The sequence below is a fragment of the Anas platyrhynchos genome, chromosome 5 (genome assembly GCF_047663525.1).
Source record: "Anas platyrhynchos isolate ZD024472 breed Pekin duck chromosome 5, IASCAAS_PekinDuck_T2T, whole genome shotgun sequence".
Classification (NCBI taxonomy): domain Eukaryota; kingdom Metazoa; phylum Chordata; class Aves; order Anseriformes; family Anatidae; genus Anas; species Anas platyrhynchos.
Window position 1 is genome coordinate 33,974,287 of NC_092591.1, and position 27,333 is coordinate 34,001,619.

At 42.5% G+C, this 27,333-nt stretch overlaps 4 protein-coding genes across 13 annotated transcripts in view; all 4 read left to right on the forward strand.

Moving 5' to 3' along the window:
• MAPKBP1 (mitogen-activated protein kinase binding protein 1) overlaps nt 1-6,595 on the forward strand; it is a 95,475-nt gene extending 88,880 nt beyond the window's left edge. For all 7 annotated transcript variants that reach the window (XM_072038766.1, XM_027459095.3, XM_072038763.1 and 4 more), the window contains 2 exons: nt 725-810; nt 1,796-6,595. In XM_072038766.1, the coding sequence (XP_071894867.1) occupies nt 725-810; nt 1,796-2,089 (380 nt within the window). In that variant the 3' untranslated portion in view covers nt 2,090-6,595. The remainder of the gene's footprint in view (nt 1-724; nt 811-1,795) is intronic.
• Nucleotides 6,596-6,846: 251 nt separating this feature from the next.
• Nucleotides 6,847-15,246, forward strand: JMJD7 (jumonji domain containing 7). Its single transcript, XM_027459112.3, has 8 exons — nt 6,847-6,957; nt 7,368-7,521; nt 8,448-8,701; nt 9,483-9,539; nt 10,220-10,315; nt 11,690-11,766; nt 12,819-12,978; nt 14,658-15,246. Exons 1-8 carry the CDS (start codon nt 6,891-6,893, stop codon nt 14,744-14,746), a joined length of 954 nt encoding a protein of 317 aa, XP_027314913.1. The 5' UTR covers nt 6,847-6,890; the 3' UTR covers nt 14,747-15,246.
• A 667-nt stretch (nt 15,247-15,913) lies between these two features.
• On the forward strand, nt 15,914-26,190 carry LOC101792790 (acyl-coenzyme A thioesterase 1-like). 2 transcript variants are annotated; one of them, XM_027459111.3, is made up of 4 exons: nt 15,993-16,578; nt 18,059-18,261; nt 19,525-20,158; nt 26,051-26,190. In XM_027459111.3, the coding sequence occupies exons 1-3, from the start codon at nt 16,125-16,127 to the stop codon at nt 20,125-20,127; spliced, it is 1,260 nt and encodes a 419-aa protein (XP_027314912.2). In that variant the 5' UTR covers nt 15,993-16,124; the 3' UTR covers nt 20,128-20,158; nt 26,051-26,190. The 2 variants fall into 2 exon arrangements, with proteins under 2 accessions (XP_005029208.4, XP_027314912.2); XM_005029151.5 differs by lacking the exon at nt 26,051-26,190 and having other exon boundaries at nt 15,914-16,578; nt 19,525-20,662.
• A 658-nt stretch (nt 26,191-26,848) lies between these two features.
• The window catches only part of LOC101803792 (cytosolic phospholipase A2 beta), a 52,173-nt gene continuing 51,688 nt past the window's right edge, over nt 26,849-27,333 (forward strand). For all 3 annotated transcript variants that reach the window (XM_013108224.5, XM_013108226.5, XM_021278485.4), the window contains exon 1: nt 26,849-26,922. The gene's annotated coding sequence lies outside the window, so the exon portion shown is untranslated. The remainder of the gene's footprint in view (nt 26,923-27,333) is intronic.

The following is a 27,333-nucleotide window of genomic DNA, read 5'->3' on the forward strand; positions in this document are numbered from 1 at the left end:
GCTCCGATGCTTTGGAATTAGTGTCCAGTGAGCACTGGAAGAAAGCTGTGTTGCTTGCCTTTATTTTCAGGTTATGAAAATGGTATACCAGTATCCTGGGGTGTTCAGCAATGTGATACTGTTCTGATTGGGTTTGTTAGTCAGCACTACTCCAGACCTTAGTCCTCACTAGAGAACACTGTTATAATTCAGTATAATCCTTCATCCTCACAGTTCTTCATTGTATGCTGTGCAAAACGATACGTGAAGAAGAGTGTGTAAGTTTCTGACTAGGTGGAGGCCAAATTAGAGGCACCTCAGATCAGTCCATATTGTCACTGGAAGGCTTCTTTCAAACTTGAATTTAACTATAAATGAGAATAACATGGGTGATTTTTGACTATCCTTGATCGTAACAACATTGTATGATCCAACAGAAACAATTATTGACTTTGTAGAGGCTAAACATTAGAAAAACAGGAATGTTTGAAACAAGAAGCGTCTCTAGTTAATACGAAGAAAAGTTCACATAGAACTGTATCCAATAAGCATCTCTAGCTAATATGAACCGATATAGAACCGCATCCAATGATTGACTCAAACCATCCCTAGAAATTGAATGAGAAGTGTGTGCACGTGATCTTTTGAATATGTGTTAAGAAACGTTTTCTTACCCAGCTGTGAGATCTCAGATATTGGAGTGTCTGTGCCTTAGTGTGGGCTTTTATTTTTTCCTCCCCTTCAGAATCGTGCATCAGCGTAGAGCAGTGTGAGCATGTGGTATCAGAGCTCCAGGACAGCATGCGCAAAGCCATTCATCTTTACCGCATGGTGAGTGACCTCAGACACAGGCTCTATTTTAGCAGGTTGGCTTTACAGTCCACAAGCACTTAATATGTGTGCTTGCATGCTCAAAGTATTCTCTTGACTGTGTGTTCAGTGGCAGAAGCTGCCTGGTTTACTTCTCTGCACCTAAGCTTGAGCTGGGAGGCAGGAACTCCTGATTTCCAACCGCCACATTTTCCAGTGGCTTGCTACAGTATTCTGAGCAAATCAATTAGCTTTACAGATTGTTCTTCCTATTTGTAAGCTGAAGATAACAGTACGCTCCTTTTCAAAGGGGTATTAGGGAATTAGTTAATATTTATACCATGCTTCAGAGATATAGAATATTGCATGAACTTTAAATTTTATTATCACCTTCTGTTCCCTGTCTTTGATGCTTGGGAAAAGTATTAGCAAATTATCGTGGGAATCCAACTGTGAGAAGGAACATGCATCCACTTGCCTGTCCCCCTTACTGCCAGACCATCATTACATGTGGAGTTTTACAACAGATCTTGTTTTCTTTGCTTTGCACTGATCTGTCAAGTTGTACGAAGTGTGAGATTTCCACAGTGAGCTTCTGCCATGTGTTCTTCTGCAGCTACAGTCTCAGTGCTTGCATTAGCTCTGTGACCTCTGCATTCTTGTGACCAGCTGCATCTGGCAGACAGAAAGAAGAGACTGTGGCCCTGTGCTGCAACTGGGAAACAGTACCTGTTTAGGCCCAGTATAAAGGGGTCGCTACCCAAAAATGTACTTTCCACCTCTGTCATATTGGAGTAATGCCTCTGTTGCTCGTATGACTAGCTGTATTGGATGCATACATATATGACTAAATTGGCAGTCTCAAATGTTGAAGAAAAGGACAGTTACATGGTCTGTTAATCTTCTTCATGGCTTCACTACTGTAAAGGGCTGAAACTGGTTACTTTTTGCTCTATCTAAAACCCAATGCATTCTTTTTTCTTTTCTTTTGCCTCTTTATTTTCAGGTGTTAAATGATACGGAGTCTTCTACTGACAAAGATAAAATAGCAGGCCTCCTGACAGAAGCATTCTCCTTAATGAAGAAAGAATTGGATTCCCTGAAGGATGAGGAAGAGCTTCCAAAAGTTGCAGAGGTACTGGCACAGTCTCAAGATACCACTAGGCCACCAAATGATGGATCTGGTGCCAATCTACCAAGTCCCAAGAGTCTGGGAGATGAGCAGACACTAGCTTTGCTGGAACAGTACTCAGAGCTATTGCTACAAGCTGTGGAACGACGGATGGACAAAAAACTTTAAAAGCAGTGTCTTTCAGGTGCTTGTGAATACACAGAAATAATCCCAAGAGAAGGACCACAGAGAGATCTTCAGACTGATGCGATCATCATGCTGGTCTAGAGCTGGTGGGGTGACCTTTAGAAATTGATTTCCTCAGGCCCCTACAACTGACTTGCTCTAATTCTTAGCAATGTGCTGGCCACAATTTTAATATTTTTTTTCCCCAATTGTCTTCAAATTCCTGTCTCTAGACAAAGTTTTGAAAGAGGAGTTTGGAGAAATTGCCTGGAAATTTCTCCATAGCCAGGAGATCAGGATGTTTGGCACCTAAAGAAACAAAGAAAATCCCGTTTATCCAAGCAATTCTGAACTGCTGACTAAATACAAAGGAGTTCCAGTGAAGCCACTCCCTTTTTCTCCAAGGCTTCAGGAGAATCAAGAAGCAGACTTTTTATGGGTTTATTTATTAATTTATTATTTTCTGACTGTTACTCTATGTCACATTTGTGACTATTACCTTTATTCTTTAACAAAAAATGTCAATCCCTTGCCATATCCCAGCGAGACACAATCTCTGTATTATAAATCCCCAACAGGGAGACAGGCTGGAGTGTCTGTGCAATTAATGAACTGTTTCTGCTTAGATCTTGTCTTTCTGTTCTTTCTTTTCCTGCCATAGCTTGTTACCTAGAGTAATCTTACTGTTGTCTTGACTACTCTGTCTGCTTTTCTCTTGTTTCACAAGACAGTCCCCATACTGTGTTGTTATCTGTGTTCACCTCCAGGGGGTAAGACTTTGCAACCCTTAGACCAAGCTTTGGAGTTTGCTTAATGAAGTCATTAGTGATATTTTTAATCTGGAATTTGACATTATGTTGATATTCATGTACTGCAGTCTTTTTTTCCTGACGACGTTTTAAAAAGATTTAAATACAAATATGAAAGTTTGTTTCAGCCAGCTTTCACGATTAGGATTTGGATATCAACTTTGATGTTACCATGACTGGGAAATTTGGGGTTATGATTTATTTGCTGAGAAGTGACGTTGAAAACCTGGTTTCCATCTCATACAGCATAACTCTGGATTTGAGAGATCTTCAGTGCAACTGCTCATTCATATCATTTGTTGATTTCACTGTCTTGATGGAAAAATGTTTTCTTGCTTGACAGGAAAACGGTACTTACGTCCCAAGAAAACTGGGATTCTCTTTCCTTTTGTAAATCTATTTCTCCTACCTGCAGAAAATGGTTTCCCTAGAACTTTGAACTAAGATATTTTTGAATGTGTTTTCTACCATTCCCCTACCTCCTCCCCCAGACTCTTTTCATTAATTTCTTGACTGAAACAGAAAATCTTCTTTGCATTTGTGTGTGCAATTCTCTTTTCACCCTGTGGAGCTTCTCTAAACCTATGCTGACCTGTGTTTGTTATGGCTTAAAAATGTCCAGTGATACTTTACTAGTCAATGATAAGCTAAGAAAAACAAACAAACAAAAAAACAATATTAAAACCAATAAAAACTCTTCAGCACCTTCCCCCTTATTCCCACTCCTTTTCACAGCAGAGGCAGATGCACAAAACGCTTTGTTTCTTCCTCCATCTTCAGACTTTTATTTATTTTAAGGCAGAGTAGTGCAATCCCATTTTATAAAACTAATGCAAGAAGAAGCTTCCAAGTGGGTGAGAGAATGCTAGCATCTGGAAGTCACTAAAGGTAGTCAGTCACTTTGTTCCATAGGTTAAGGGCCCAAAGCAATCTTCTTTTGCTTTACTGTCCTGGTTGGCATCTTTTTGAAATCCTGTTGCTCTCTGAAATGCACTCTGTTATCTTGCTTTGTTTTATGTCCTTTCTGTGACTGGGGATCTGCATTGCAGCCTTTTTCTACTGGGACAGCCAGACTGGCGACCTATTTCTTCAATATACTCTAGGGATGAATTATCTGCAGTTCTTGCTCTCCCCCTGACAGGTTTGCTGGCTGATCACCACTGCTGAATGCTTCAGGACATGGCAGCATGGCAAGCACTTTCAGGGCTTTCCAGCTTTTTCTGCCTGTAACGTAGATCTGCTTCATCAAATGTTTCAGGTGTCCTTGCTAACCTTTCCTTCCATGGGCTTGTACTGAAACTTTAGAAGTGTTGTCTTCTAGTCTTGTCCCAGCATTGCGCTCTTCTGAATCAGTTGTGCAAGACAGGTTTGTAAAGACAAGTTGAAAAGTAGACAAAATTTCTGGCAGTTTCCTTAAGTGAAAAGTTGTGCTGGAGATGCTGTGAGTGGAATGGTGGCAGTTATGGGTCTGTGACAGAGTTAGCGTGGGCCAAGCTTGCTTTTAAGGAGATTAGTTCCTCCACTTCCAGACTGTGAACATGTATGTCCTAGTATGCAAGAAATTTCTTGCTGTACTGGGGCCACAAGACACTCAGGTAAAATAGCAGTCCCTTCAACCCAGGTATCTTTTGGTACAATGGTTTGAGGGTCCTTTATATTACTTCCTTGTGCAATTTTATTCCATTTTATTATTTCAGCTGTGAGGTAGTGACAAAAGGGGTCAGAGAGAGCCAGAGGCCGTAATGAAATTCACATTGAGGCACAGAGCAACAACCAGTGAAGCTGGCATAGAGATACAAAACAAAGCTCCTTGGAAATGAGACGTGGAGCAAATTTGATTTTTAGGCTGATCAAAGTGGGTTTTGTTTCCTGGAGTGGATTTTGCTTGGGGGTCATGGCTGCATGCAGGAAACCAGAGGTAAATTATTCAGAATGATGATTAAAGAGTTGGGCAAGTAGATCAGCTGGAGGATGATTGTATAGTTTAAATTAGAATAGTATGTGTAGGACATTCAGGAAAACAAAGTAGAAGTAGAGAGTCTTGGCCTGAGGAACATCACTTGGCCAATAACCATGAAAGGCATAGTACAGAAAGGCTTCAGGAAAGTAGATTTAGGACTGAGGTGGTGATCAGTAATTGAAGAATGAATTGAAAGATGTTTTTTTAAAGATGCCCTATTGGGCCTCTTGTTTCTTTGCTTGCTGTCCTCTAAGTAACTGCATATTAAAAGGCAAAATTGTCAGCTGCTTGCCCAAGGTATGGCAGTTAAGAACTGGGTAGTGGAAGTCCTGTAAAGGAGATGCTAGTGCCACAAGTTTGTTGCTCAGAGGCGTGACGAGATAGTGCTGCTGTTTGAGACTGATGCAACTGACTCTTCCCTGGTAACTTCCTATTGCTGGCAGTAGGAAGTATCCCTAAAAAATCTAGTTTACAGCAAAAAGAGAGCATAAACGTGTTACATTTTGTTGCACCTTGTGAGTATGGTTCACTACAGGCTGTCCATTAGGCCAAGTAGAGAAAAACTGAGTGGTAGTTGCCTGGGAAGTGAAAAGGCTTATGGGAGGAGGTAATAAACTTGAGTCTATCCCCCTTACTGCTTTGGGATCCCTCTTACTGGTTTGTGTGGGTGTTAGCAGAGGTACAACCAGGCACCTGTATTAAACCAAGTTATTTGTTTAACATAGTCTATAAAAAAAAAAAAAAAAAAAAGAATTTAGATCTACCCGTTCTCCTTACATATGTTTTATCCCTTATACCCAACATTCCTGGTCAAAATGAGAACAGTGTTGTGTTCTCCCCAGCCCCATCTTGATTGTAAATAGTGTCACTTTGCCTGCAGGACCCCTTGCTTTGTTCTTAGGCCCTCTGAAGTGGTGCAGGAGGAAGAGCAGCAAACTCAGTGTCATTCCTGCCGTGGGTCGCTGAGGCCTTCCTCCTTTCCCTCAGTAGCACCCAGGTGATGTGCGATGTTGGTGCGTTTCCTCCACTTCCTCTCTCAGGTTGTCTTCTCTTTTCTGTCAGCTCTCCCAGGTGATGGTTGGGGTAGGCTTTAGAGCATCCTTGCCAAAATCCCCCATTTGGAGAATTCATCACACCTCAGAGAACTGGGGTGTTTCCCTACAGGAGTAGAACATACAAACTTAATTTTTTTAAAGAAAGGATATGTATATAATTATATATAAGGAAAAATACAGATATTTAAACACCATTGGTAAAATTCATGCATGTATATGGTGTCATCTCCCCCCTTCCCTGTCCCCAGATGTGCAACATCCAGGATACTAAATGATGAAAACCTCAAGAAAATAATAGAAGCAGGTCTTGTGCGGCCCCTGAGCGAGCAGGCTGTCCTGTGGGGTAAGACAAGCACGCCCCGTGTTTCAGGCTGAGGGGTGTAGAGAACAGTGGGCACTGGGCTCTGTGTTCGTGTGGGTGACCTGCTGTACCGAGGGATGGGAAATGCGTGGGGCAGCAACTTTAGGAATAAGCCATGTCCACCCTGCATGTCTTGTGTATGCCCCAGGCACCGGACAGCTCCACCTGTGGTCTTCAACACTACCCTTCTCCTTCAGTGAGCAACAGCCCAACCCTCTTGCTTTATTTATAAATGTGTTTTTATACTTTGCCTCCAAGTAAAATAATCCTTTAAAATGTCTTTTTTTTTAATTTGAAAAAAAAATAAAAAGTTGTTCGTTTTTTCTTTTTGTTTTTCTTTTCTTTATTTTTATTTTTATTTTTTTTTGCACTGTGAGGCTTCCCCCCCCCGTTGCGGGAGCTGTTTTTAACTCTGTATTCCTTTGTACTCCGTGTCTTAAACCGTTTCAATAAAAACGTGAGCATTTGGTACAGCCGTTCCTCAACGGGCAGCACCTCCGGACTCTTTTTTTTTTTTTTTCCCCTCAGCCGAGGCCGGGGCCTCCTCCTCGGGGGGCCGGGACCGTGGCCGGGGGCGGAGCGCGGGGCCGGGCCGGGCCGTGAGGGAGGCGGCGCGGCCATGGCGGAGGGCGCGGCGCTGCGGGCCGTCAGGGGCTGCCTGGCCGCCTTCCCGGGGGAGGCCCGCGGTGAGCGCCGGGCCCGGGCGGCCTCATGGCTCCCGGCGGCCTCGTGGCTCCGGGCAGAGGCGCTGGGGAGCGGGGGGAGCCCGGCGGGGAGCGGGGGGAGGCCGCGGGGCTGGCGGCGCAACCGCATGGGGCTGCCATGCCTGGCCCGGGCGCCGTCATCCCCTGATGAAAATGCTGCTTTGGGGTTGTCTTGCGATGTGTAAAGCGGCAAAGCAGGGCGGGTGGCTGCTTGCCCCTGGCACTGAAGCGCTCTGAAGCAAGGTCAGGGCTTTAACGGAGCGATTTAGGGAGTCTGAGGGCCTTGCTGTCAGTGACCACCGGTGGTTTGGGGTTTAAAGCCACGTAGAGCTCTAATACAGGGCGCTTCACTCGGGACACGGGGTAAAACTGCTTCTCGTTTGCCTGGACAGAGTTGGGGTGGACGGAGTCTGTGCCGTATCTGGATAGGCCTCCGTCCCCGCTGGAGCTTTATCGAGAGTGGGTGAGTCCAAACAAGCCCTGCATAATTCAGAATGCCATCAGCCACTGGCCGGCTCTGAAGAAATGGACCTCGGCATACCTTAGGTAGGAACAAGCTTTTGAGCATGACTCGTGTTCAGTTTAAGTTGACCTCACTGAAAGGCCCTTTGTTAATGTTTTTACTTGTGAGATTATCTCAGATTCCTCTGCATCTGTATGAAGGTGTTCAGTACTTTACACAACATCCAAAACTCAAGTATAAATTTCATCCTGTGAACATACTATCCCGAGCAGTTCAGATTCTGTAGGAAGGGTGAATATTTTGACTGCCTACAGCCAGTAGACTCACGTTGTCAAAACTGAGTCCATTCCCAGCGTCCTGATGTGTGCTTCATCGCACATCCCCTCAGTTAGAGTGGGGCTGTAGCACTGTAAGACCCGACTGACTTGTTTGTGACCAAGTGCATCCTGCTTATTAAAAGAAATAGCGGAACATTTTAACAATGTCTGAATTTTAGAAAAGCAAGTTATTTTTTGAGGCGATTCTTGGTTAGCCCTAAAATTCGTGTTTTTTGAAACTAAATTTCTCGTTGAAGTATGGGCTATTAGTCTCAAAACGTGTATCTGTCAGTCCCCATCTACGCTTTCTCAATAGCTTTTGAACATAAGGCCACGCAGCTTTGGCTGGATTGAGTGGTCCTGAGAATATCAGGCTCTGGCACAATTCATGAGAAGTGACTAAAGAGGGCCCTCTTTCTGTCTTTGGGGAAAAGGGAGATACTTCATGAACTCACCTTGTAGAGATGAGAGAATTCAGAGAGGCAAAAGACACTCCTGTTGCCTTGAATGCAAGGAGCAACTGAAGCAGAGTCCTTAACAGACACTAGAAAATCTTGTCAAAAGATAGGCAGCTACGGAAAGCCAGGCTTCTTGTTTTTGCTGCCCATGAAGCATGTTGTTCTTAAAGTAACCAGCATCCAATACATGAGCCAATTACAGGTCTGGCTATAAACATTTGATTTATTTTGCAGGGAGGTAGTAGGTCCCAAGGTAGTGAGTGTGGCAGTAACACCAAATGGTTATGCAGATGCGGTGTTTCAGGACCGTTTTGTCATGCCAGAGGAGCGCCAAATGCCTTTCATGGACTTTCTGGACATTGTGGAGAAGAAAGTGACCTCTCCCAACGTATTCTATGTGCAGAAGCAATGTTCGAACCTCACCGAGGAGTTCCCTGAACTTGTCTGTGATGTGCAGCCTGACATACCATGGATGAGTGAGGCACTCGGTAAACTTTCTGTTTCTCCTGCATTGAGTAAAATACTTTGTATGTAACTTTAAACAACCATACCACGAATCATGCCACGTACATGGTTCTTTTGCTGGTTACCACTGCTCAGTTTGGTTCCATCCCCTTAGAAAGGAAAACTGGTGAAATAATCATAGAGTAATCCTAGTTTGGGGTTTGCATTACTCCAAAAAAAGCAACCTACTTGTGCTTTGTCACCATCACAATGAAGCATTATGGTGGTAGTGCTGTACAGCACCTCTTTCCATGGAGTGGCTTTTTTTTCTGGTTTAGAGTCACATTTGGACTTGAATTTGTGCTGTTGCTACCAAAGTTATAAGAAATGAGTGAACACACAACCTCGCTTTTGTATCATTCCAGGTGTTTGTTTCTCTTAAACTGTTCCATTTAAGTTGGTTTCTATTTTCCAGGATACATTTCCTTCAAATGTTAGTTTACTATGAGCTCAGGTTCTTTTTGCAACTAAACATAAATGTGCAGCAGTTTCTCTGTGAGCTAAATCTTAGGGATTCAGGACATGAAAATGAAGGTTGTAACCCTCAGTTTGGCTCTGGGTAGTGAAGCCTGATGGGTGCTACAGTAGCTTCCTGAGCAGAAGCTACTGTTGCTCACAGAGTGCTATTTATAATGGGAACTGTCATAGTTAGGAAGGTAGCTAAAAGATAGAAATAAACCAGTTTGCCAAAAAAATACTTAAAATTCTTTTAGACATGATGCTTCAAACTCCCTTTTTGTTGAAAACATCTCTCTAACCATTCAGGGAAGAAGCCTGATGCTGTGAATTTCTGGCTCGGGGAATCAGCTGCTGTGACATCTTGTAGGTATTGTATGGTGCTGTAAGTATTTTCTGTGCTTTCAGCACAAGTTTAAGCAGAATTGATTTGAGTTAGTGGCTCAGTAGAATGATATGTTTTCTCTTTTACTTTAACATGCGTTCTTTCAACTGCTCTTCTGCAGCCTCTCGCTGCTCTGTCTCTGGGTGCATCTTCTGGATGTTGCATCAGGCATGACAGATGATTTCTGTCCTGTCGATGTTGAGGCCAGCTTAGGTGTAAATCAAACCAGGCCCATCCATGGCAGGCCACACATAACCTTCTCATACAGCACAGTAGAGAATGCATGAAATTGAGACAGGGTGCGCTTTGCTTGGCCATTCTGAACTTCAGATTTTGTAAGAGCATTTGAGAGCCAGAAATCCCGCCCGCTCTCAAGTGCCAATCAGTTGATTTCATACCAGTTGGCTGATAGCATCTATCCTGGATGTCATCATGTTTTTGTAACCTGTGTTTGTGTATTACTGATAAAGTGATTTTGGAACTTGCTTGGCTGAGTACGTTTGCTACATCATATTGCTGGTTTCCACTCCCACTGGCCACGAGAGGAGGAAGCAGCCTGCTAATTAGAAGATAAGCTGATACTTTCAGTTTACTGTAGTTTTGGAGGTAGAGAAGGAAACAACATTGATTTTCTTTTTCTCTCTTTTTTTCTAAATCTTAGTACATAAAGATCATTATGAGAACTTGTACTGTGTGATATCTGGAGAGAAACATTTCCTACTGCATCCACCGAGTGACCGTCCCTTCATCCCATATGGTACATAATTTACTATGTGTATATGTCTGGAGGCTGGAAGGGGGAGATATTAAATGCTGAAAGACATGAGAATGGGGGCAGAGATAACATGTTTATACAGTTTTGTTTTTCCCACTGCACACATAAATCTACTGCATGCAGCACATGGTTTTGTAATGCAAACATTATTCTGAGGTCAGATTTTCCTGCCCTATAAAATAATAGGTTCAATGACACCCATGGCAATCTCTTTAGCTTTAGAATGTTTAAATTATTTGTATCTTGTCACTGTGTAGCTTGCCATCTTTGATGTTTAACAGGTTTGAATTCTGCCTGATCATTCTTTTCCTTAGGAAAAAAAAAAAGCCAGGAAACTGAAGAGCAAGTTGTAGTTTAATGAAATATTTAAGTTACTAACAGAATCTCTGAAAGCGATATAAATAAACAAAGAGATTCTTATGACAGCATTACTTTGCCTGTTTTCTCTTTCTTCTTGTTGTTTTCCTGGGTACACAGTAGTCATTTGTTCTGTTACAAAAGTCATCTAGACAATTGACAGCTTAACTCCATGCCTAATGTTTTTTTCCCATTCTTTGATTTTAAAATCTTCAGATCGGCTGAATGCAGAGTGCTATATGACACTAACGTAATTTTGCCTAGGTACAAGCGCAGCTCTAATGTTGTAATTATACTGTTTTTATTTTGTTTGCAACATTGAAATACGTCACATGATTCATACCTTTTAAAAGAAGTGACTGTTAAAGCATTGAACCCAGATAATGCTTACATTTTGTAGTGTTTAGTAAAAGGGTGACTCTGTCTTTCTGAACATCAGGTTAATGGAGGGAGACGCTCTCAAGCAGTTACAAAAGCACATTTGCTGAAGCAATGGAAGAAAAACATGCTGCTTTTCTGAAAGTGTCTAAAGCAGGTGGTAAGCCCTATAGGGTGAAATTAGAAGTGAAAGGCTAGCCACAAGTCATTAACAGCTCTGGAAAAGGCTATCTTGCTAGACTGACCTAAGAAGAAAGGAGAGAATATAGAATGCTGGGTAAGTCAGGGAAGTGTTTATGACTTCTGAAAGGGAAACAAGATAGTTACTGGAACAAAATAGGACCAGGAGGAAAATAGGTTTTGAGGAAGAGAATAGAATAATTTCTGTGAGAAAAAAAGGTTGGAATTCTAAACAGAAAGGCAGCTCAGTATTCTGGCTGATTTAAAATAAGACAAACCAGAAACTAGATAAAAATTGCAATGAACAAAGAGAAAGGCAGAAAATTGAAAATGGTTTTGTCTTAATTTTTCTGTCACCTAGTGAAAGTGTGACATGTCCTTCCATTAGTTTCTCTGAGTACTACTCTGTGTTGTGCCATTTAATTCTTTCTGTGGTTCCAGAGCTCTATCAGCCAGCAACTTACCACGTATCAGAAGATGGCTCTTTTGAAATTGTGGATGAGAAGACTGCAGATAAGGTAAAAATGATATAAAGAACACAGTCAATGTGAAAAATAAAGCTAGTTTTGCACACTGCTGAGCTCTTAAACAAAGCTTTTTGATGAATATTTAGAAATCCCACATTACTGGAAAGAATTCCCAGATATTTCACTTCTACGTTACTATTTGCAAAGAATGCCCAGCTTCCACACACAAAAAAAGAATAAAATTACTGCATACCTGAAACCACTGATGTCATAAGCTATCGCTCTTACACCAAACTTAAATGGATCCAGTAAAGGATTTTTAAATGAATGAATAATAATAATAAAAAAAAAGATTTAATACAGTTCTCTGCGTTCACCTTTTCTAGCCCTCTACTCAGGCATGTATTTTGCTTTACAGCAGTATCACCCAGTGCAAGAAAACATGCCTGTCTCAATGAATAAATTGTGTTTTCTTAGTTGTAGCAATATTTATTTGATTTAAATATATAAATCTGAAGTCACTTTACAAAAACTCAGCACCCTTTTGTATATAATCTCTCTCCTTTTGCCTGTGCAATGTGTGATTAATGCTACAGCTGAACTGGAGCCTGGGTTTTTTTCTCTGTTTACAGAGTGCTGCTCACAGAATCTAAAAGGAGCATTCTTGTCATACATACAGTAAGGTGGAGTGCTGAGGTTTGTAACTCTCTAGGGCGAAGAAGAAATTAATGCAGGCAACAGGGATGTTCCAGCAGGAAGGAGGGTGTTTAGTTGACAGGAATCAAAGCAGATCAGAGCGCTTTAGAAGAATAAAGGAATTTCTAAAATTTCAAAAGACGTTTTGAAAGTATGCCATGAGAGTGAAATTTGATGGCTGACATTTAGCAGCTTTTCCCTAATTAGAAATGCTTCACTGAAGAAGGCAAGTTTTTGCATCCTTGACCTATTCTCAGTTGAGTGTGGAAAACTGTGTAGCATGTGTAATGTTTTGCTAGGCAAAACGTATTTCATAACTAGTAAGTTTGGTTTTCTGTTGTTTTCCTGGAAGCTTGCTGGAAATGCTTGCCATGGTCAGTACCATATACATACTCTTTTGCTTTCAGGTGCCCTGGATCCCTCTGGACCCTTTAAACCCAGATCTAGAAAGGTATCCAGAATATGCTCAGGCAAAATCTTTGAAGTGTACAGTGAAAGCTGGTGAGATGTTATACCTCCCTTCTCTTTGGTTCCACCATGTTCAGCAATCACATGGCTGTATAGCAGGTAAAATACACAAGATTTCCAGGTATATTTTTGAATTGCACTGGGTGTATGCAGATACAAGATCCCATAGCAAAGCATAACTGTGAACAAAGGTCCCTTTAATGTCATCTAATTCCCTTCAAGAGAAAATAAGAATATCTGCAGATGCTGATCCTGTTCTTTTCCATGGGGCTATCTTCTTGCAGTCTGTTTTGCATGTAATTCATATGATTGTCAACAAGAGTCGGAATATATCAGGAAAAATACATTTGTAGTTGTCAGATGAGGAGAAGAATAGCTAATTCAGTGATCATGATCCAGATTTTGTTTATGATAGGAAGCTCAGTAGTTTGTCTGCCTAGTCTGATAACTGCAAGAGGGTCATTTATATACCTTTCACAATTAAACTGCATGTAGTGCATGATACTAGCACATCAGCAAAAAGGATTTGGGTGAATAAAAAGGAAACCAGAAACACTAGTTTTAGGCGTGGATGTAGACACAACGTGGAAGCTATTCTGTTGTTATGTGAGATGGAATTCTCTGACCCAGTTTTTTACCTTGTTAATAAGCCTATGCTTGTGTTACTGCTCCCCTGAGTTTATCAGAAGTCTTCCATCTCTTTCTTTGTAGGATGCATCATCATCTCGCTTTTTATTTTTCTGCTTTCCTCGGAAAGTTTGAGAATTTCAAGCATTGCTCATTTGGTGCAGGTGGAGGGGTAGGGATGGGAAGTAGTGCAAAGTGTTATCATTATGTCCTCTAAATTTTGCAAGGTTTGCAGAATTTTTTTCACTGTCCTTCACCTGCATTAATCCTGCCTGCCCAGACAGAGTAAATAAAGTATTTTGAATAACAGCATTAGTATTCGTGTTACACTGCAAATATTGCAAACCATTTTTTCAGTATTGGCAACAGTGTGATAAAAAGTCCTGTTAGCTACAAACCAGTATTTTCCGTTCTCTTTTCCCAGTACTGCTATATCTGTCCGTAAAGACAGAAAAAGTAGAGTTGTTTCCAGTTGCAAAGCACCAGCCACTGTTTTTCTCTGTCTAGCAGAAACACTAAAGGGTTGCTCTGTTTATTCAGCCTTTTGTTAACTGCACTGCATTCTGTATGCACTTGAAAATCAGTATTTTCTGGGTCTGGTCCAGTGGGTGTTGGAAACTAATGTATGCCCTCCTCCAAGAAGCATTGGTAAAACATTATATACTGCTTGACTTAATATATATGTATGCTTTTTAATGGATGTTACACCAAATTTAAATTGAGATTCAGAAATAAAGCACTGCCTAACTACTCACCATTTTGATTAAGTGGTGAGTTTGCCATCTGTCACACACTCAGAGAAAGGGAGGTTCCTATCCAGATACTAAACTTTGAAGTGTGTTTGGTATCTGTGGCCTAATTAGAAGGAGACATTTCATGTTCTATACATTTTGCCAGTTTCTGCACCAAGGAATCCCAAGGACATAGTCTGAAGAGGAGATAGTTTGAGTTGACAGAGTTGCATTGGCAGTAAAGAACTCTAATGTTTGCTCACATTACCTTTGGCTGTAGTCAACATTTTACTCAATCCAAAGTTCAGTCACTAACAGGGAAACGCCTGTACTAGCTGAGCTGCCTGAAACATTCTGTGAACGTTTGTAAATCATTACATTGCAGCTTTAGGAATGCCTTTTTTTTTTTTCTCTCCTCAGTGAATTATTGGTATGACATGGAATATGACCTAAAGTACAGCTATTATCAACTGCTAGATTGTCTCACAAAAGCTGTGAAAGTGTTATAGCAGAGGTGGGAGACTCGAGCTGGCAATCTTTCTCCCTGATGTGATGCAGTCAGCAGCATCTGTGACTGGAATACAGACCTGATTCAAGTGAAAAGAACTGAACACTGAATTATCTTCAACAACATCTGTCAAAACAGCCCATGGCTATTTTGCTTGATTTCAGAGTCTTGGGTCAATTGGCTGGGTTTTTTGGCTTGTAAGTAGAAGATGTGATATCAGCATTTTTAGGACTTTGCATATTGCCCCAGTGATGGTGAACAGAATAAAATTTGAAAGGTGGCAATCCGGGTTTTGGAAGTCCCAAAACTGAAGCCATGACATTTGTTCAGGTCTACAGACAGTTTTCGTAACAAGCCAAAGGAAGAATCTGCTCTGCCACCCGTGCATCGGGCTGCCTCAGTCCAACGTGTACATCCAGCTTAAGGCAAAAATCCTGCCCGGTTGTGATCGCTAAGTTCAGTTGCTGTGGTGTTTTGGTGGTGAGAAGTTGCAACTTCTGCAATAAAAGGTCAGTTTAAAAGCTTACTTCTGTACTAATTTCTGACATTGCTCAAATGATGTGATGCATGGAGAACATCTAGAAGGACGTGCAAAGGTCAGTGGTGGCTGTGCTCCCTGTTAAGCTACACGTTTTTATTACCAGTTTCTATTCACCATTGTATTTAAATGTAGCTGCATTTTCTTACATCCTCGGTGGTTTTCGAGTTGCTTTGCCATGTCTTCGGTCAACCTGCACGTCACCAGTACATGTATTAATCGGGAAAATGCAGATACCCTTTAGATAAGTTTGACAATTCTGAAGAAAAAAGTTTTTGTTTTTTTTTTAAGAAATACAGATAAAACCTAAAGCATCATTTCACCTTGTGGTTCCTGTTCAAAAATTACTGCAAACTCAAGAAGAATTAGACAGGCTTTGTTTCATGGCTAGATTAAAATGTGTTGCTCCAGATTTTCCAGTTTGTTTGTGCTTGACGTGCCTTGACAAAGGCGCCTGAGCCTATTCTGTGATTGAAGCTGAGCTTTCCATGGGATGGGGGAAAGGCCATATGAATATCTCTTTCTGCCACTCGAGGTACAGGGATTTAGCCTTTATATGACCAGAAATAAAAGTGCACAGCAGCAGCAAATGACAACTCCTGTCCTTGCAAGCCAGTTGTATTTTTGTAGGACACCTGAGACGAGGTGTTTGGCGTGGTGTACCCGAACTACATCTCCCAGCAGTCCATGCTTGCTGGCTGGAGGAAGCAGTCCCGGTGCTTCCCCCTGGACTTTGGCAGAGATTTTAAGCGTGAGAAGTGCCGAGCTCTTGCCGTTCCCGTTTGACACAGCCGGCGTCTCGCCAAAACCAGCAGCCTCCGCTCCCCGCCAGCAGAGCTCGATGGCTGTGCAGGTGACGGTTCTGCCCTCCCCCAGGTGTCTGTTCGACGACCCCGTGCAGATCTGCGTGACAGGTCTCCTGCCGCAGCAGGAGGTCACCCTCAGAGCCTGCCTGGTGGACGAGGGTGGGGAGCTCTTCCAAGCCCACGCTCGCTACAGGGCTGGGAGCAGCGGGGAGCTCGACCTGACCCGCTCCCCAGCGCTGGGGGGCAGCTACTCGGGAGTGGAGCCTATGGGGCTGCTGTGGTCTCTGCGCTCCAAAACGCCCTATAAGCGGCTGGCAAAGAGGAACGTCCTGACCCCTTTCTGTGTGGACTTGGAGGTGTATGAGGGCCACGGGGACATGAGCCGGTTGCTGGGAAAATGCACCCATGAGCGAAGTTTTTTAGCAGAGGGAGTGAAGAGGATTCCAGTCAGAGAAGGTCGGCTTAAAGCAACTCTCTTCCTCCCTCCTGGTGAGTTTTAATCCCGTTCTGGCTTTCCAGGTGTGAGTTGCATTGGGTACTGCAGCCCCTCAGCAAGCTGGCACACAGCCCCCGTTATGGTTCCCTCAGCTGGCACCGTGTCCAGCCACTACCATCCCCCCAGCAGCGCAGGGCAGCCACAAGCCTTGCCCAGGCGTTGCAGAGGCAGGGGTGCGGTGAGGGCAGGAGCGGCAACGCAAGGCATCTCCTGGCCTCAGCTGAGCAGGGAACAGGACCTCTCCTGGCTGAGGGACCTGGGGAAAAGTGTGCTTATTTCCCAGCTCTTCTGACAAGCTGAGAGGGCAGAGGCCCCTGGTTTTGGCCAGAGCTCTAAGGTAAGAAGCGAAGAGGTGAGGTGGCAGCAATGGGCTGGGGTCACAGCAGGTCTGGGCTACTCCAGCAGCTGCCACAGACTCTGGACTTGTGTCTCTTTCTCTCTCTTTGGCTTAGGAAGCCAAAGGAAGAAGTCTGTTCCTGCTCAGCTAAGCAGCTGAACTGCACGCGATAGTTAGAAAGAAGGGGGACAAACAGGGAAGGCAAAGCCTTCCACAGACATCACATTTGCAAAGTTCTGTATAGAGACAAGGCTGAGACTGGATCCTGAGTAAGGCTCCAAGTCATGAAGTGTTTGTTTTCCTTGAGCAGTACTTAAATGTGAGTATCTTGCTCTGGAGCAAGTAAAAAGTCCTTTGCAGCTGCTGTGACACCAAATTTTGTTACAGAAAATTTCAGCCGTATCTGGTGGTAAGAATGGGCAGAGCAGCAGCAGGAAATGGAAATTATACAGCTATGGAAGGAGAACTGAGAAGCCCAGAGGTGGTTACCCAGATCAGGCTGAAGCCTGAATTTGTGCACGTAGTAATGGTATTTGTTGATGCATTAAGTCAGGCGTTCCCTGCTTGGAAAAGCTGCTAGCACGGTTACTAAAAGAATGCACATAGTGATTGATACTGCACTTAAGTCAGTCCCCAGTGGCCTGACAACATCTAGGCCAATTTCAGCTGAAACTCGTGGTGGGAGAACAATGCACAAAATACAAACTTCCTATAATAAATTCCTAGGCAGGAGAAGAAATATCCAAATTAGTGTTCTTACGGGGCGAGAGGTGCTGTAAGGTGAACTCATCTTCATAATTACACAGCAGAGAGCTGACTAATGGAGAGGGACTGTGGAAACTAGGTTTCATACTCTGTGCTGCTCACAGAAATGCTTGGGATAATCCGTATAGGAGACAATCATACAAGAGAGGGAATAGTAATTTCTTTATAATCATCTCAGTTAATTAGGCTGGGAAAAAGAGTCCAGTTACATTGAGTGTGTGCCTCAGAATGAGAACCTGCATGTGTAAAGCTTCAGAGGGTGATTTCCTTTTGATATCTACAGTCTGGATGTGCGTTGAGGGGGTGCTACTGAAAAAGTAACTCTAGAAAGTTTTCTTTGTGAGCATGTATGTATATTTATCTCTCTGCAGGACCAGGACCATTCCCCGGACTTATCGATTTGTATGGATCTGGAGGAGGTCTTGTTGAATACAGAGCAAGTCTTCTGGCTAGCAGGGGCTTTGTGACTCTGGCTCTGGCTTACATGGCCTTTGAAGATCTGCCTGCTATGCCAGAGATTCTTGAACTGGATTATTTTGAGGAGGCTGTACACTTTTTGCAGAAGCAGAAGCAGGTAGGAGATAAATAATGGTACTTTTTCTACTAGAAGCAACTCTCTAATTTCCTAATGTGAAACGCTGTATGTCACTGAATGCAGCTAAGTTTGTAAGATGTAAAAGGAGAGAGCATGTTCAGACAGTGTGATCTGAGGTGGAAAACAATGTGCCTCAACTCCAATTTTGCAAGTAGTTGGATAAAAGTTTTGCATAGCACCTTATGACAGTCCATGAAGTGTTGTGCAAATGAGTATTTGTATAATATTTATGTCAAAGCAGTTCCCAGACTAGAAGTGCAACTTCTTAAGCACAAGATCTTAAAAAAAAATAATAATAATAAAAAATAAATGTCTTTTTCTACTATTTCAGAGAGGTTTCTAATTCTGAGTAAGTTTCACAGGACAGTAATAAAATGCTGTAACAGCGGGATATCTTAACAGTTACAGTACTGGAGAGTATGCCATGTTTTAAGAAGCTGGGGCGGTATTAGGATATGTATGTGGGATGAAAAAACACTTTTATGGCAATATATCATAATGCTTAAGCCAATAGAGACCAAGAGAAACTAAATATAATTTAAGCTTTGAACGCAATGCTTCTTAACGTGATTTTCATTTCACAAAGTTAATCCTGTAAGCCCAGGATATGAGTAGTTCATAATGGCTGTTTCATAACTGTTGGTGTTGTTCCTCATCAAGCTGTAAAACTTCCAGAGTATCTTACAAGATGCACATTACAATGTGAATTTGGTGTGAAGAGCCCTCACTATAAATAAGTTGATTTAAACAATTAGGCTTACTCGGCCCCAAGTGCCTTGTGTTCCAAGACAAAACAGAAGATAACAGGTCAGCTGTAGGAGAGTATGAAAAAACAATGGCAAGAAAGAAAATCGATGCACATAAACCCATGAAAAATTGGTTTTCCACAAGGGGCTTAAAGAGAGCAAGCTGGGATGAGCTTTTGGAGGCAAGAGCAATAAAATGTACAGTACTGAGAGAAAGTGTCAAGCCAGGATGCAGAAGAAGCAAAAGGCTTTATCTATGGAGTTCTTCAGGAAGAAAAAGTGCTACAGGGGAAGAAATGCTGAGGAGTTGCAGAATTCATGCTCATTCTTGTGGAGGTTCAGCAAAGGGACCAATATGGGGGAGAGAGAACATGAACAGAGAAAGGGTAAAAAGATTTTAATCATACAAGGAATAAGGAAGCAGAAGAGGGGGGAGGTGTTATGTCAGCCCAGGATATGAGTAGTTGGTAATGGTTGTTCCATAACTGTGTTTCAGGTGAAGGATACTGGGATTGGCGTTTTGGGCTTGTCTAAAGGAGCTGACCTAGCCCTTTCCATGGCCACCTTCCTACCTGGCATCAAGGCAGCTGTCAGCATATCTGGAAGTGGTTTTAATTCTTTCATTCCCCTGCGGGGGGATGGCTTCACTATTCCTCCCCACCCATATGATCTGGGGAGGATGAAGACCAGTAAGGAGTCCGACCTAGTAGATTTTTCAGAAATCCTAGATGATCACAGGGACCCCGCAACGTGGCACTGTCGCATTCCCATGGAGAGGTCCTTGGCAAAGTTCCTCTTCTTGTCAGGGCTGGATGACACGAACTGGAAGAGTGACCTCTATTGCCAGGACGCTGTTCAGCGCCTTCGGCACTGTGGACGGAAGGTGGAGTTTTGCTCCTATTCTGGAGCAGGGCACCTCCTGGAGCCACCATACCTGCCTCTGTGCCAGGCTTCCATCCACAAAGTGCTTGGGCTATTCGTGCAGTGGGGAGGACAATGGAAGGAACACGCCAAAGCCCAAGAAGATGCGTGGCACAGGATACAGGCTTTTTTCTGGCAACACTTGATGGACTCGGATACTCCTAAGAGCAATCTGTAGTAGAAGTGTTGCTGTCAGCTACGGTGGCAGGGTTCGTATTTAATTTCTCACTGTATTAGGGCCAGAATCCTGGGAAACTATTCAAAGCTTCCTAGCCTACCTCTCTCTAAACACCATTGTTGCATAATTGTATGTTTTCATTTCTCAAATAATTTCCTGTTTTTGAGTTGAATTTTAAGTGTCATCTGTCCCCAGCTACATCATAGACTGGTGCCATCTGATCTGTCTGTGCTGGAGCCATCAGTGAGAGCCCACCATCCTGTCAAGCAGACTGTGTTTGTGCCAAGCTGTCTTTGCTTTCAGCCTCCAGCCCTCTTCCTTGGTAGCAGGAAATACTCTCAAAGGCGGAGACCTTCATTGAATTATTCAGTATTACACCTTTAATTACCCCAAATATAAACAGTGGTTTCTCAGGGCAATACATCAGTACATTTATTCACCTTTCTTCTTGGTATGTCATTTTCTCACATTCTTTAGTAAAAAAGATGCTACAGTTCTGATGTGAACTGAATAAAGAGGCACTCTTCTGACTTATTCTGAAGTGCAGTGAGAATGTTTTTTTCTGGTACTTCAAAACCCAGAAGAAATTAATCTTACCCTGGCTACACTGGTTGTATCTCCTGCTGACTCCAGCTACCTTACATGTCAGATGAAAGTTTGCACTGTGCTACTCAATAAATACAACGTGTACGTGTGTATGTACACTTTACTTGAAATCATCTGAATGAAGTCTTCGAAGACTGTCTGTATGCCTGTAAATGCACAGGCAGCAATCTGGTGCAGTCACAAACTATCCCTTCACCTGGCTGAAGAGTTTCTGTACAGGAGTCCTCACCTCTTGTCAGGAACAAGAATGGGGGAGTTTGCAGATGGGTTCTGCACAGTGCTGAAGATGGGGGTGATGCAGGTGCGTTAAGTACCCGCTTTTGAAACTTGAAGCTTAGTTTATCCCTGTTTTGGGGAGGAAGAATAACGCCATGGCTGCTGCTGAGTTTCCAGGAGCCCTGTGGAGCGGAGTGTCTGCCCTGTCTTCCTGCTACATCAGAAAGCTGTGGGCTCACTGGCAGCTAGGAAATGCCACACCGAAGAGAGGACTGATGCTGCCTTCTGGGGAAATGCACATTAACCCGCCCTCTGCTGAGGCCCAGGCATGGTGGGGACAGCTGGGATGTACCTCTGTACCTCTTGCAATTGCAGGGTACCAGCAGACAGCAGCTTGCTGACATTTTCCAGGGATCTCATGGTATCAGCTGAGCAAATTTGCCTCCTGAAGCAGTCAAAGCTCCCATTCTGACCCCAGGAGGTGGGGGTCCATCAGGATTTCTGTTATTACCTCTTCATCTCTCTTTGTGCTCTGTGTGCCTTGTGTCCTGCACAAATTGTGCTGGTTGTAAATGTTTAGTGAGTGGGTGGGACCTGACAGAAGAGCAATGTGTAGCACCAAGGGAAATCAAACACATTTGAGCAGTGCAGTTTGGGTAAGGGACATTTTCTTTTCCCTCATCTGTCTGTTTTATTAAAGCTGTCAGAAAACCCTGGGTTGTCCATCCAGATTTGTCTCCGACTCGGGCCACTGTGCTGCGAGATTCTCTGGAAGGTGAATAATTTTGTTCTGTTTTTACTGAACACAGCGAGGTTTATGCAGTACAGTGTGTTTTCTGGGACAACACACTATTTTAATCTCTTCTGAGATGAAGATGAACTTTCTCAGCCTTCAATGGGCAGTTTACAGACCTGTGTTTTGAATTAGAATATTGTGAGCTTCTGAGAAAATAGATTTCCTTTAACTATAGGAAACTGCAGGTAAAAGGAAAAATACTTTGGGCCAGCAGAGGAACAATGGGTCAGTGATGCTTGCTTATAGTCTGTTATGTTGCTGGTTTCAGCATTCACATTCAAGGAAATCATTGCTGCAACAAGGGGAGGGAGGGAGCTGCGGGGTGATCCTGGAGATGACAGCACCGCATAAAACCTCTTTGTTGGTCTGAAATGAAAGCTTTGCTGTCCAGTTGAAGCCCATTTATTTACCACTTGGATGGCAGCTGGCAAGAAAAGGTCGAAAAGGCTGATTAAGCAGCAAGAAGGACTGAAAAAGCTGATTTAGCTGAGCAGCTCTGTGCCATATACAAACAAGAAAATAGGTCAGCCAACGTAGTTGTACGGGGTATTCATTTTAAATCATCTGGCCTCTTTAGAAACTTGGTTTTGAAACTTATCTTCAGGAAATGGAAGCTGGAAGGAGACTAACATCGAGTAATTGGAAATGGCCTAATTTCAATACAATGCTTCTGCTTGTTCTTGAGCATGTTCTGCAGTGACAGAGCTTTGAATTGTTAACATTTCTTCTGCTGAAGGGGTGAGTTAGGCGAGTGGGGCTAAGACGACATTTTTCCAAGGTAGTGGCAAAGATTGTACTAATCACAGCTTGTAAAGTCAGGCGGCTTTGTGTACTTTCTCCAGGGTTAGAGATGACAGACATTATTCAAGAACAATGTGAAAGTTACAATTTAATTAAAGTTAATAGATCTTCAGCTGCAAAAGAGACCATGCCAAGCACAACTGATAAAAGTAATAAAAAGGGGACGGGGAAAGCGGTACTTGTACTCTGCTTCTAATTGAAAAGTGCTTCAGATGAAATAGCAGATCAAAAAAATAGCCTGAACCAAAAGATCTTGGCTTGATGCTTTTATCAGTCCTTTCATTTAGCACTGCATATCTTAATAAGAAGAATTTGTGACATAGCTCCTCAGAAACTGAGAGGCAATCTTCTCACATGTAAGCTGATACAGGAGAGGTGAAATATCTTTGAGAAGGTACCTATACATCAAGTCCTATGTCTCTGCAGTAGTGGCTATTTGAGACTTCAGTGGCATTTTGCTAGGATCCGCACAGAACAAGGAGATTTCAGTGCAAATGTGCTCCTGTAACAGCAGGAGCTTCTGACCTGGCAGAAGCAGGGATGCTGGATGGCTTCTGCAAGCAAGCTTCTTCCATAGGCTCAGGGCAGAAGGTTTGAAGTGAAAGTTGAGAATATGTGAGGTGTAATTAGAAGTGCTCTTTCCCCATCCTGCTGTCACAAGACAGTTTCTGTCCTCTGTGTTTGGCAGCGTAAAGACTATCAGGGACTTTATTTTTTTTAATTCAAAGCTTGCCCAGTTCTCTAATACGTTACCAGGTCATGTGTTATCAAACTCTAGGATAGGACCACCATTCAATGACAAAAATCAAAATTTTGGCTATGGTAGCATTTTGCTAAGAAATGTGTAATTCTACCATTTCAGAAAAAAAAAAAAAAATCACCATTCTGCACTTTTTAGTGCTTCGTGTATGTCATTTGGAAATGGAATCTGAGCCAAGTGTAGTATTCAGTGCAGAAAAGGCGATATTCTGACTGAAGCTTGGCTAGAAGGAAAATTAATGCTTCCAATGAACTAACGCTCTCTGCAGCAATTTCTGTAAAACATCACTGTCATTTATCATTGTCCAGACAAAATACAGGGATTCTAAAACTCACTGTTTTTTCAGTCTTTAAAAACTGGCTGTGCAAAATGTACATTAAACATAAAAATGTCTGTGCCCTGACTCTAGCTACCACTTAGAGAAAATAATTAAATGAGTTGCATTCTGTTAATTTAGGCTTATATCTTTTCAGTGTCTTAAGCCACTGAATATTTAACACCTAAATTTAGGCTAAATTTATGTCTACATTAAAGTCACTTTAGTTAAAACTTGTGGTTTCCTGTTCCAGGCTGTTGAAGAACGCCTTGCTGCCCAAAGGGACAGCCATGCTGTTTTCCTGCTTGCTGATCAGAAACCTGATCCTGCAAAAAACAAAAACAAGATGAAACAAACAAACAAAAAACAAACCAACCAACCAAACAAACAAAAAAAAAGGAGATTAAAAAAAAGGAGATTAGCTTGTTCAGAGGAGGAAGTAGCAGGAACATGCACTGGGGTATCAGGTGAGCCTTTTGGGGTTGCTGTGGCACTCTGCCAATCCAAGATAACTGAGTAACTCTAGCAGAGCTTTTGGTTCTGTTTGTAATAACTGATCCAGCTGATTCTAAATTCTGCTGCAGTAATCAGCTGGTTTGATCTTGTCATTGGAGCCAGTAGGTCACAGAACAGCCAAGGCTAGGTAAAGAGCCAAGTGTTGTCTCAAAAGACAAACTGTTACAACCGAGCAAGAACAAAACACCGGAGAAGCCATTAGGCACACCAGCAGAACACAGCTATCTGTAGAGCATTCTTGTTCATAGCCAGCTCGCTCAACTTTACATTTCTGTTGACAGAAATTGCAAAATGCCAGCAGTCCCAGGAAGACCAGGTTCCCTTCCTGTGTGACATCAGAGAAGTACACAGGTGACAGCTCAATTTGTACATCAAGATGTATAAAAGTGATGCAGTTTGTCTTGGAGTGAGATAAAAGGGCAAATCTTTCAGTCTGCTATCTCTGATGCTCTGTGAGAATCTCCTATGCAGGTTAGGTGGCTGTTAGATTGATAAATATGTGCACTGGTTGAGCCGCCTCTGTTCACAAATTCTGGATGCTAAGGCTAAAAATTCAAGTAGGAAGCACTGCCTTTGAGGTCAGACCTTGACACTGCAGAATTTGGGAATGACCATGTGAGCTGGACTCACTGCATTTGGCCTGCTACCAGCCATCGCTCACTGCCAAACACTGAGTGTGACACAAATACCAGGCTTCTGTGCTCCTTTGTGCTACTGACAGAATATTGCTAATGCTAGATTTAAATCCTCAATTAGATAAAAATGTATCTGTCCTTTACTCCAACCACTTCAACTGTGTTTCCCATTGGTCCTCAAAGCATCTTTGATTTTATAAAGACTGTGAATGTGTTGAGAATGGTCCCCCACTCTGATTAAATGCTGCACAAACAAACCCACTCTGTGTGACCACACCAGTGCTTCAGAGACCCAGAACCACAAATCATATGAGCCTGGAAGAGGGTTCTGGAGAATTACCACAACAGACTTGTCCTGTTCCTACACTCTTCTGTGGACATCTTTTTTGACCACTGGCAGAGCCAGGATGCTGGGCTAGATGGTCTTCTGGGCTGAAGCAGGGAAATCAGTTCTTGTTTGTGTGTTTGTTTGTATGTGATTATTTATTTTTTATATTTTGATTACTGTGAATTTGTTTGCTTTTGTAATGGAGTTCTGTTTCAGATTTTCAGAAGTCTCACACCACGTTCTGCTTCAGTAAACAAAGTACACGCCAGCTACTTCCCCCTGTTCATGCTCTGGCACATAATCCCACCTACTTGTTCCTAAATTCTACACTTTACTGCAAAGCAATAGGTGAAAAGAAACCTCAGCAACTGTGAAGGAAAAAATAGGGCTTGCTCATGTGCAGTGATAATGAATGATTAGAAAATGCAATAATCACCTGGTGCAAAGAGAGCAAACATGAGCAAAGCAGAGGAAGAGGTTTTGATTTTCCTTATGACACCTTGTCATTTGTTTCTTGTGAGGGTTAGGAGCTTTTTCTTATTTTGATATAACACACCATGAGTCAGTGTTAAGGTGCCTTTAATTAGAACCTCAAAATGCTCAGCAGATTCTCACCTGTTTCTAGTGTGGAGACAGACCTATCTTGGCCATCTGTCACATCAAGGATTTAATCAAGGTGTCTTTTATTTCCAGGGGAACTTACATGATACTAATATTCTTGAAGATGGGAATTTCTAGATGATGTGCACAAGAGGAATAATCCTTTTCAGTTTGGAGCAAGAGTGGGTTAGGAGCAGCTGAACTGTACACAAGTCATGTGGTATTAAGTCAGGAGCAACCTCTTGGTCCTTCCATGCAGCACCTGGGGCATTCCTCTTTCTTGTGATAGAAGTAGCAGTGTCTAAATGAGAATAAATTAAATATTTTTGGTATCTTTCTCACTTGACAGAGACCTGGTTGTTATATCAAGTGGACACCAACTCTCAGTAAACCCTCCATTGAATCCCCAGCATGCAGCCCTGGGCTGCTGTCAAGGGCTGCAGAGAGAACATGCTGCTTTATCTTCGGGGATGTTCCAGTGGAGTGTGTGCTGTCTGTTGGAAGTGGAGCATGATTATGTTGTTCTCCAGTGAAAGGTATGTTTCAAAGGTCCTTATTTGCTGATAAGGGCATCTTTTCATCAGTCAAATCAAGTTTGTAATTGGCAATTCATATATAGAGGGGCTTCTTCTCTCAATTGGGGTACAATTTATGCAGATAAAAATAAGTCTTTGTGGTGTAGTTAGAGGATTTGGGGGTCCATGAGGGGTAATTGCTTTTCAAAAACCACCTTTTAAAAGCCCTGAAGCAGGCAATCCCACTGTGTTGCAAGTAAAGCAAACAAGGCAGAAGACCTGCCTGGCTGAACAGAGAACTCTGCCTGTGGAAAAAAAACTCTTAGGGTGGAAAAAGAAAATATATGACCGCTGGAAGAAAGGTCTGGCTTCACAGTGAGAGTACAGAGCAGCAGCTCACCTCTGCAGGGAGAAAACGAGAAAAGCCAAAGCCCAACTTGAGTTGACATTGGCCACCGTGGTGTCAGACAACAAAAAAGGCTTTTTCAAGTATGTCCAAAGCAAGAGGAGGTCAAATGAAAACACTGTACTGATACTTGGAGACAACGGTCATCTGACAAATAAGGAAGAGAAAAAGGCAGAGGCATTTAATGTATTTTTTGTTTGTTTGTTTGTTTGTTTCAGTATTTAACAGTAACACATCTGGGGCTGTCTGGAGCTCAGAGTTGGAGGACCATGACTGGGGGAGCAGTGACTTCCATCTCTGGTAACCAAAACTGTAAGGGAATAGCTGCATGGGGAAAAGTAAGGAGAGACATGTTGATAAGTCAATATGTCTGGTTATTTTTTTCCTGCAACTTTTCATTAAATATTTATTTATTTATTTATTTTAAAGTAACGTGATATCTGATTTCATTCAGTCATATTAGCTGTAACTGAACATTATGATGTAAGATTCCAAACAATGATTGATTATGTTAAATTAACTTGTTAGCTGTTCCTGATATTAAAAAGGAATTGACAGTAAGAAGCCATAGTGCTATAATTCAGTTATGGAGATATCTAACATGTTATAACTGCCACAGTGTAGCTTTAGTTGGCTTGTACTGGAACAGTGCAAAAAGGTGAAGCTTGAGAAAATTGGGTTTGAGGCTGACTGCTGGTCTGATGCTTCTCT

Excerpts from the sequence above, each read along its gene's own strand:
- LOC101792790 (XM_005029151.5), top strand. The coding sequence starts at position 16,125 with ATGGCTGTGCAGGTGACGGTTCTGCCCTCCCCCAGGTGTCTGTTCGAC. Across the intron at positions 16,579-18,058 it reads AACTCTCTTCCTCCCTCCTG|GACCAGGACCATTCCCCGGA; the intron begins GTGAGTTTTAAT and ends ATCTCTCTGCAG. Across the intron at positions 18,262-19,524 it reads TTTTGCAGAAGCAGAAGCAG|GTGAAGGATACTGGGATTGG; the intron begins GTAGGAGATAAA and ends ACTGTGTTTCAG.
- JMJD7 (XM_027459112.3), top strand. The coding sequence starts at position 6,891 with ATGGCGGAGGGCGCGGCGCTGCGGGCCGTCAGGGGCTGCCTGGCCGCC. Across the intron at positions 7,522-8,447 it reads TGGACCTCGGCATACCTTAG|GGAGGTAGTAGGTCCCAAGG; the intron begins GTAGGAACAAGC and ends TTTATTTTGCAG. Across the intron at positions 8,702-9,482 it reads ATGGATGAGTGAGGCACTCG|GGAAGAAGCCTGATGCTGTG; the intron begins GTAAACTTTCTG and ends CTAACCATTCAG.